Genomic DNA, 10,099 nt, shown 5'->3' with positions numbered 1-10,099 from the left:
CTTGTGAGTAGGAGTAGTACCTTCTAAGAGAGGGATATTGATGCACACAGTACTCAAAGCTTGAAAATAAGACACATTCAGAGTATCGTCCCACTTACCCGATGTATAGACATCAACCCCTCTGTCCTGATAATCTAGGCCTTTGCTTAGGTGGTATTTGTCGAGGATGATCACCTTACCTTTAACAAAAGAAACGATTCTCCCCTTCTTTGTAGGACAGATTGCTGTAGAACTGCTTCACCAGATTAGGATAAATTTTCTCCTTAATGGACAGAATGGGAATCCATCCTTGACATGCAAACAGAGGAGTAAAGTTCAGACCTTTCCTACGGAGTTTGTCTAGATTGACAAGCTTAGGAGGATAGAGGGTGCGATTATATACCTCTTTATAGAAAAATAGGTAGTTCATGAGAGATTGAAAACGACGACAATCAAAGGACTCGTGGGGAAACTCAGCATAGAAAGACTTGTAACCAATGGGATTGGACATTTTAGGTTCAGAAACGGAACGAAGAGGAAAATCAATGACTGTATCGCGGGTATGGCGAGTCTGAGAGGAGGGATTCTCTTCGTCTTCATCATGAAGAGGTCATTTTCTTTTGGAAGAGCTAGGTTTAGATGAGCTTGGCTGAGAGACATTTGGAGGAGTAGGAGTAGGGCGAGGAGTTGCGCCAGGGCGGTGAGCAATGGTCTTAGTGCGAGCCATGTCAGGAGTAGGGTTTGGTGGAGATGGAGGAGAAGATTGAGTGGGAGATTGGGAAGGCGAGGAGTGTGTGTAATAAGCACTGTTGGTATGGGTGCCACTGTGAGAGCCTCTGCGGACTTGCGAGCCATTTATAGAGCACTGGTTTACAGAAGATGAAGAAGTGGAGAGAGTAGTGTGAAAGGATGCATGTAATGGGAAGTTACAGCTGTAACCTTCGTACGTTAAAAGAGGGATAAAGAGAAATAAAAAAATTGAAATGAGGCTCAATTAAAATAGAAAAGCAAATAAAAAAATTGAAAGCCCACTTTTCATAAAAATTGAGATAGCAACAAAAATGGAAAGGGCCCAATGTTTTCAGTAAAGAAAGCCTAAAGTTCCTGAGACTGCTTTAGCACGTTAGGTCCATTACGCAAGGTTCAGTTATGAATCCAGTAAGCTTTACTGAGATTGATTGATGCTTACTCATCATCTGCCAAGAAAAGTCTCATCTCGATCTATGAGACAAAACATAAAAAATCTCATCATCAGAATCATTAATAAAACAAAGATGAAGCAAGAATGCCCAGTTCAATTCGTAGTTTGAAGAACCTCTCTTCTATCAATGGTTTGGTAAAAATATCAGCCAGCTAACTTTCAGAATTTACAAACTGAATATCTAAATTTCCATTTTGCACATGTTCTCTTATAGAATGAAATCGAACTTCAATATGCTTTGTTCTTGAGTACAAAATAGGGTTTTTGGAAATATTTATAGCACTCATGTTGTCACAAAACAATGAAATATTGGAAACATTCAGCTTATAGTCAGCTAATTGAGTTTTTAACCATAATAATTGAGAACAACAAGAGGAGGCTGCAATATACTCAACTTCGGCTGTGGAAAGTGCCACTGTAGCTTGCTTCTTGCTTGACCAAACAATGAGTGATTTCCTAAGAAAGCAGCACATGCCACTTGTGCTTCTTCTATCAATTCTGTCCCCAGCAAAATCTGCATCATAAAAACCTACTAATTGAAAGGAATTAGTCTTTGCAAACCATAAACCATAATCAGTGGTACCAAGTACATATCGAATGATCCGTTTGACAGCTGAGAGATGTGATTCCTTAGGATTTGATTGAAACCTTGAGCAAACTCCTACACTTTAGATGATATCAGGCCTTGAGGAGGTTAGATACATCAAGGAGCCAATCATCCCTCTATAGCGTGTCTCATCAACATCTCTAGCATGTTCATCTTTGTCATGCTTGATATTTGGATGCATTGGGGTTCCATTGGCTTGGCACAGTCCAACCCAAATTTCTTGATAAGTTTCTTTGCATATTTTTCTTGATGAATGAATATCCCTTCTGCAGTTTGCTTTATTTGCAAGCCTAAAAAGAAGTTGAGTTCTTCCATCATACTCATATCAAATTCATTGGTCATAAGCTTAGCAAAATCTGCACATAACTCCTCATTAGCCGAACCAAAGATAATATCATCAACATAAACTTGCACAAGAATAAAATGATCATTATAATTCTTAATAAATAAAGTGGTGTCAGTGGCTCCTCTTTGAAATTTGTTTTTCAATAAGAATGAGCTAAGTCTCTCATACCAAGCTCTAGGAGCTTGTCTCAAACCATACAGGGCTTTAGCTAATTTGAAAACATGATTAGGAAAAGTTTTGTTTTCAAATCCAGGTGGTTGAGCCACATAAACCTCTCTATCTATTATGCCATTGAGAAAAGAACACTTTACGTCAATTTGGAATAGCTTGAAGCCACAATGAGATGCATAAGCAAGGAGAAATTTGATGGCTTCCATTCTAGCTACAGGTGCAAAGGATTCATCGAAGTCAATCCCTTCTTCTTGATCATAGCCTTGAGCAACCAATCTAGCTTTGTTTCAGACAATGGTTCCATCTTCATCCAATTTGTTTCTGAAAATCTCTTTAGTGCCAGTGACTTTCTTCCCATTTGAGTGAGGCACTAAGGCCCAGACCTGATTTTTCTCAAACTGCTACAATTCTTCCTCCATGGCTAACACCCAAGATGGATCAGTAAGTGCTTCTTGGATATTTTGAGGTTCAATCTTTGATATAAGAGCTAAGTTGTTGGTTTCAGCTCTTTTCAAAGATGATCTAGTTGATATTCCTTTGGAGGGAACACCTATTATGAATTTCTCAGGATAGTTTTTCAGAAACTTCCATTCCCTGGGCCTTCTGGTTTGAGTTGAGGATTCAGGTTCCTCTTGATCAACAATGGCCTCTACATCAGTGTTTTCTGCTGCAACAAGAGATCATTCCAAATTGTCTCCTGCAGAATTGGAATTTTCGCTGCTAACAGGTGCAGCTTCATGAGAACTTGAATTTTGAGGAGCTGACTCAGTATTCTTGGACAATTCAGCTTCAAAACCTGGACTATCATCAATGCAAACACTAGAAACAGTGTTAGACTCACAGAATGTGACATGCATGGTTTCTTCAACAGTTTTAGAATTCTTATTATATACTCTATATGCCTTGCTATGAGTGGAATAACCCAGAAATGCCTTCATGTGTTTTAGGATCAAATTTTCCTAAATTTTCTTTGATGTTCAGTATGAAACACTTGCATCCAAACACATGAAAGTAACTAAGATTGGGAGGATGTCCTTTCCAAAGTTCATATGGGGTTTTCTTAAAAAACTTCCTACTGATGGTTCTATTTAAAACATAGCAAGCTGTATTCACAGCTTCAGCCTATAAGAACTTGGGAATTTCATATTCACATAACATAGCTCTAGTCATTTCTTGTAAACTTCTATTTCTTCTTTCCACAACACCATTTTGTTGAGGTGTTCTAGGACACGAGAAGTTAAGTGATATGCCTAGTTTATCACGAAAAGATTCAAAGTGTTGATTTTCAAATTCTTTACTATGGTCACTTCTAATTGAAACAATTTTTACACCCTTTTTTATTTTGAATCTTTTTGCTGAATTTTTCAAAAACAGAAAAGGCCTCATGTTTATGAGCAAGAAAGAACACCCAACCAAACCTAGTCATCCACAATTACCATGCCATAACTTTTTCCTCCAAGACTTTGAGTCCTAGTTGGTCCAAATAGATCAAGATGTAACAATTCCAATGGTTTCTTAGTTGAGACGTCTTTCTTGGGTTTGAAAGAGGTTTTTATTTGTTTACCCATTTGACAAGCATCACAAATGATATCCTTATCAAATTTTATATTAGGAAGCCCTCTTACTAAGCTTTTCTTTACAAGCTTAGAGATTTGGAGCATGCTAGCATGTCCTAAGCTCTTATGCCACATCCATTTTTCATATTCCATTGAAGAGAAACAAGTTACATTTTGAACTTTAAGATTATCTAGTGTAAGACCATAAACATTGTCACTTCTTTTGGCAACAAACAAAATAGCTCCTGTTTTCTCATTAATGACTCTACAATCAGATTTTCTAAAGGTTACAGCATATCCAAGGTCACACAATTTACTTATGCTCAATAGATTATGCTTTAACCCATCAACTAAAAAGACACTATCAATGCAAGTAGAAAAATCTTTGCCAACCTTACCAATGGCAATTATTTTACCTTTACCATTATCTCCGAAAGTGACAAATCCTCCATCATACTTGTTGTGTTTAATGAAGAAAGTATCATTTCCGGTCATATGCCTTGAACATCCATTATTAAGATACCACATGTCCAATTTCTTCTTGGATGTAAGGCAAACCTGCATGTTCTTCAACTAACCTTAGGTATCCAAATCCATTTGGATCCTTTGATGTGAAATCTTCTTGGTTGCCCAAGAGCATTAAAGTCATAAACAACTTTATATAATTTATTATCATTACCAAAAGACCTTAGAAATATGAAGCATTGAAGAGGATCATGACCTTTTCTATTGCACTTGTAGCAATGGTTCTTGCCCACTGATTTCTGAGGTTTGTTGAATCCTTTCAGTTTGAAAAACTTGGAAGAGGGGACTTCAGATTATTGAACATTTTGTTTGAAAACAACCTTATTTTCCTCTTTGAATCTAAGTCCAAATTTTTCAGACACAAACCTTTGACAAGCAAGCAGTTTGTTCAAATTTTGAGAACCTTGAACAAACTTTGCTAGGTCTTCATTCAGATTTTTTATTTGTTCATTCAGCTTTTTGTTTTCAGAAATTAAATCAGTGGAAGCAGTAACCTTATGCTTGAGTTTGAATTTCTCTAATTCAGCTCGTAAGGCACTGTTTTCTTCTTTTAAAAAATTTTCATTACAAGTTTCAGTTGCCTTAACCTTTTTCAAAAAAAGATCATTTTCTGTCCTTAATGCCTCATTTTCTTTCTTACATTTCGCATACTTATCCAAGAGTTTCTTAGAATCCACAGTAATGTCTTTAATAATGTACTGGAATTCTTCAATAGAAAAGTCAAAGAGATCTACCTCATTTTCATCATCATGATCAGCCATCAGACACAGCTGAGCTTCTTGATCAAAACTCTCAGAGCTAGTGTCATTCTCCAAGTTTTCCCATGTTTCCATCATCACCTTCTTTTTATCTTTCTTGGATTTTTGCCTTTCTTTAGTTGAGGGCAATCTGACTTGAAGTGACCTAGTTCCTTGCAATGGTGACATGTGAACTTGACTTGATCTTTCTTGACTTCTTTGGATGAGGAACTTCCTTTGCCTTTGCTTTTGAATCTCAGTAATCTTCTCATTTATCTTGCAAAGAGCACCATTTCTTCATTTGAGAAACTGTCATCAGATTCTTCTTCTTTGGCTGTCATTGTTGATTTCAGTGCTATACTTTTCTTTTTGTCATCTTTGTCTTGAGACATGTGAGTGGTTTCATAGGCTAGCAGCTTGCCTCTTAACTCATCATAGGTGATTTTGATCAAATAATTCCTTTTAGAGATGGCTATACTTTTTACTTCCCATTTCTTAGTAAGACTCCTCAGGATCTTCCTCACTAAGGTTTTTTCAGAATAGCTCCTTCCCATGGCATCTAGATTGTTGATGATTATTGAGAACCTTTCAAACATTTGATCGATGCTCTCATCCTCCTTCATGCTGAACATTTCATAGTCCTTCATTAGCATATCAATTCTGGTCTCCCTCACTTGCTTAGTGCCTTCATGAGTGAGTCTGAGCTTGTCCCATATTTCTTTAGCCGTCTTGCACCTTGACACTTTTTTGAATTCTTCAAAACTGATTGCACAGTGCATTAGGTTGATAGCCTTGGCATTGAGTTCAACCTTCTTCTTTTTTTCCTTTTTCCACTCGCTGTCTTCTTTTGCCACAACTTCTCCATCACCATTTTGTTTAGTGCGAACGTCTGGTCCATTGAGGATGATCTTCCAAATATTGTAGTCGATTGACTACACGAAGATTCTCATTCTTTCTTTCTAGTAAGAATAGTTGCTGCCATTGATGTAGGGAGGTCTGTTATTAGACTGACCTTCAGTGAGAGTGAAAGCCACGATGTTGGGACTCATATTGTTGGCCATGGATATTTACTCCAAGCTATGAAGCTTGACTCCTTGAGACCAGACTCTTGATACCAATTGATGGTGTTGATTGAACTTGAGAAGGGGGGTTGAATCAAGTTTGCACTAAGTTAAAATTTCAGACCCAGTTTTCGCAAAAGCTTAAGTTGCAGGAGATTATTTCATTTTATCTCATGTGCATAACAGAAAAAGAGTAGGGAAGAGGAGAAAGAGACCAGCATGTATTCTGGTTTGAATTCCTGGTGCAATGAATCCTATGTCCAGTCTCCACCACAAACCATGGTGGAATTTTCACTATAATCTACTAATTAAATTCACCAATACTGTTGAATTTCCTAAGCTTTCTTCACCAAAGCTTAGCTACCCAAAGTGCTTTCCCAACTTGGAAGGGGAATCCTAACAGATTCAAAACTCACCAAGTGCTAACCCAACTTGGCAAGGAGAACTAATCCTAGTTCAACACCTCAATTACATCAGAAATCAGTGGCTATTATGCATCACTCTTGCCTTTTCTTTCTTGACTTTTCAACCTCACATAATCAGCCTTTTCTCAACACAGAAAATGACATAATATAGCCATAACAAAGAAAATAAAAAATTAAGCTTGAGTAGAAGAAAAAGATTTCAGCTCCATGTTAGAGATAATGCTTTGAGTGTGTGCTCTCTTTTTCTTGCTTTGAAATGATGGAATGAAGCTGCTTATATGTCTTCAGCTTGCCTTCCTTTTTGCTTATTCCTTTTACTTGTCCTTGCTGCCCGTTGGAGCTGTCACAGCTAGCAAGTAGTCCTTCTTCCTCATACTCCACTACCTCTGCTGGATGAGAAGCACGTCCACCACCTCTGTGGTCCTTTGTTTTGCTTTCTTCCTTGGCATGCATTTCTTTTTCCTTCTGCTCCATTATCTCTGCTGCTACTGCTCTTTGCTCGTTTGTGTTTTGCTCAACCATGATCCAAAATGGTGCTCTGCTGATATCCTTGAGTTAGTGGGGTGTCCTTGTGTCCTTCTTGCTTTATTAGAGCAACACTTGTCCTTTTCTTTTTCCAGCTGTCGTTATTTTTCTTTTTGTGAATGCATAAGCTTTTTATTGCTGATCGGTGAAACAAGGAGGAGCTTTGGCTCTTTCACATTGCTGAAGCACAAGTTGGTCTTGGACTGAAGCAACATAAATTTGGACATTTGGGTCTGCCATAATAAAAGCACACATTAAACAATATTGGGCTTTCAATCCAAAGAATATTTGTCATCATTTATGAAACTCAAAATTAAACTAAATTTAACAAAAATATATATTAAAATATAAATTAAAAATAAATTAAATTATATATATTTTTATAAATATATAGTAACTAATTTTAGTGTGTGGATAATATTTTTATCTAATATTTATAGGACTTATCCATGAATTATTTATGCAATATTATCCTCACCGTTTTGTTAATAGGGCTCATGATTCAAATATAACCCTCTTATAAACTACAAACTAAAACTTATAAGGAATATAATCAACGACAAATAATCCAATGTTGTATTACACATACTCATTTCATTTTTGTATCTTGAGCTAGTTTATTCTTTTTTTTTTCCCTATTATATAAATTAATTATGGGACTTATGTTAAGCAAATTTCACAATCCATTAAGAATTCATTAATAAAAGAGAATGAATCGACTCATATACAAACAAAACAAAAAAGATAATATGTAGAAAAAAAAAGCAATACATAAATCGTTCTATAGAAAATGAATGAACAAAGTATGAAGCATAGTTTAGTAGCAACAGATCGAGAAATAAATCCAAAATAAAAGTGGCTATATAATACTAAAAGAAGAAAAATAGACATAAAAAAGGCGGTGCACAAAATCCTGCGTTAACACATAGTTTAGAAAAGAGTCACACCCAAAAAATGTATGTGAGATATACAATATAATTTGATAATTATATCAGTGATTATTTTTATATTTTAAATCCATAATCTTAAAGTCACACCGAGAGAATTCAACCATGACTCCAAGAAATTGGACTCATTATTATCATCTAGGTGGTTGTAGAAAGATTCTTCTTATTCTTCGCAGCAAAAGTGTTCTTGTTATTGTGCATCCAAACCTTGAGTACCCTTCTCTTGATCCCAAGGTCTTGGCAAAACTTGTTCACCATAGATTCATCTAGCTTCTGTATCTTCCATCCGGCCTTCTCCGCGAAATCGAGCATCTTCGCCTTCTGTTCTTGTGTGAACTTTGTTCTGAACCTCTTCTTCATCCGCACCCCCCCTTTTTCACAATAATCCTTATTGTCGTTATGATCATGATCATAAGATTGATCAGAAAGACTAATTGATGAGTGTGCAAAAATATGCTTCACCACTTGATGTTGATGATGATGAGCTTCAGATTGAATCTCTTTCCTGTGAAAGTTTCTATGGCAATTGCATGCAGAACAGATGAGGGCTTCAATGGTACCTTGTTGACCACAGGGCATGAATTCGCCGCATCCATCAGTTGCATTGCCACCAAGTGAAGCTGCATGGTTCTTCAGACATTCTTTGTATCTTATTATTGTACCCATCTTTTTCTCTTCTAATAATGGCTTCTTCTCATCATCAGTGACAACAACATTAGAACAAGAATTGTAGTTATTAGGCTCCATATATGTCTCTAACTAATAATAGAACCAACTGAATGAATATATCAAGCTTATATTTACAAATGAAATGAAATTAGAAAGGAAGGTTTCGATTTTTGATGATGAGAAGAAATGAAACTCAATAGGGAAAAAGGGAATGAATCGAATTAGTGGATGATTGTGAATTTTGCAAGTGAAGCAACAAAGTGCATGGCATGATATACTTTCTCATATAATAGAGAAATCTATTTTTCTTGTTAATTGAGCAAGAAATAAGTCTTACTATATGTAGATATATCTTAACAACACTTACATAATTAAGATAGTCACCATAATATATATATATATATATAAAAGAAAAAGAGATGAAACCCTTTTTTTAATCAAAATTCAAGTTTAAAACTCATGTAGTAACCCATTCCATTTTCTTTTGGTTAATTCCAGAAAAATGGAACAATTGACTGCTGAGCCGTATGAGGCAGGAAACTCTCAAGTACAGTTCTAAGGGAAGGAATTTACTCACCTATTCCGACCGCGGAGAACAGGCCATTCGACAGGGAGATTCCGAAATTGCTGAGGCTTGGTTTGATCAAGCCGTTGAGTATTGGAAACAAGCTATAGCCCTTACCCCCGATAATTATATTGAAGCACAGAATTGGTTGAAGATCACAGGGCGTTCTTAATTTAATAAAAACACTTTTTTTTAGTTCTATTTATATTATACCCTTATATCTTAATTAATATATATATATATATATATATATATATATTATTTCCATATTTATTTTTATATTTCATATTTATCTTACTATATTTATCTTACTAAATAATTTTATTTATATATTATTATATTTAATATTTAGTTTAGAATATTTAATGTATTTAAATGTATATTTAATGTAATTAAATGTTTGTTATTTACATCAGTCCATCCAATAAAACTGAAAATTTAGAATAATATTCTATATATCTATTATATAAATATATTAGGCTATAGTGTCCCGACCTCTCTTGAGACATTATATTAATCTTATTAGATTACTTAAATATATGTTAATGACTCCATATCAACTAAAAACAAGACAAAAAAAATTCTAATTCGAATATATATTATTAGCATATATAAGAATATATTATTCTTATTCCATAGTCCAAATAGATTCCAATGAATTCCAATACATATTCCAAACAAATACTTATGATTGTTGATTGTGATAAGAAACAGAAAGAAAAACTCTACTCGAATCCATTTGTGAAAGACTATACTAAATAAGACACATAACTTTCTAAAATTGA

General features: G+C 35.2%; 1 protein-coding gene across 2 annotated transcripts; it reads right to left on the bottom strand.

Annotated features, from left to right (window-relative positions):
- Positions 1-7,887: 7,887 nt before the first annotated feature.
- On the bottom strand, positions 7,888-9,446 carry LOC112776696 (zinc-finger homeodomain protein 4-like). 2 transcript variants are annotated; one of them, XM_072227067.1, is made up of 2 exons: positions 9,327-9,446; positions 7,888-8,770 (listed from the first exon to the last, which is right to left on the bottom strand). In XM_072227067.1, the coding sequence occupies exon 2, from the start codon at positions 8,744-8,746 to the stop codon at positions 8,219-8,221; it is 528 nt and encodes a 175-aa protein (XP_072083168.1). In that variant the 5' UTR covers positions 8,747-8,770; positions 9,327-9,446; the 3' UTR covers positions 7,888-8,218. The 2 variants fall into 2 exon arrangements, with proteins under 2 accessions (XP_072083168.1, XP_025676706.1); XM_025820921.3 differs by lacking the exon at positions 9,327-9,446 and having other exon boundaries at positions 7,888-9,127.
- Between the last annotated feature and the right edge of the window lie 653 nt (positions 9,447-10,099).

The sequence above is a fragment of the Arachis hypogaea genome, chromosome 19 (genome assembly GCF_003086295.3).
Source record: "Arachis hypogaea cultivar Tifrunner chromosome 19, arahy.Tifrunner.gnm2.J5K5, whole genome shotgun sequence".
Classification (NCBI taxonomy): Eukaryota; Viridiplantae; Streptophyta; class Magnoliopsida; order Fabales; family Fabaceae; genus Arachis; species Arachis hypogaea.
The sequence above is the reverse complement of the archived record's forward strand: the minus strand, read 5'-3'. Positions and strand labels throughout refer to the sequence as shown.

What these genes read in the sequence shown, in the direction of transcription:
- LOC112776696 (XM_025820921.3), bottom strand. Translation starts at nt 8,827, where the DNA reads ATGGAGCCTAATAACTACAATTCTTGTTCTAATGTTGTTGTCACTGAT.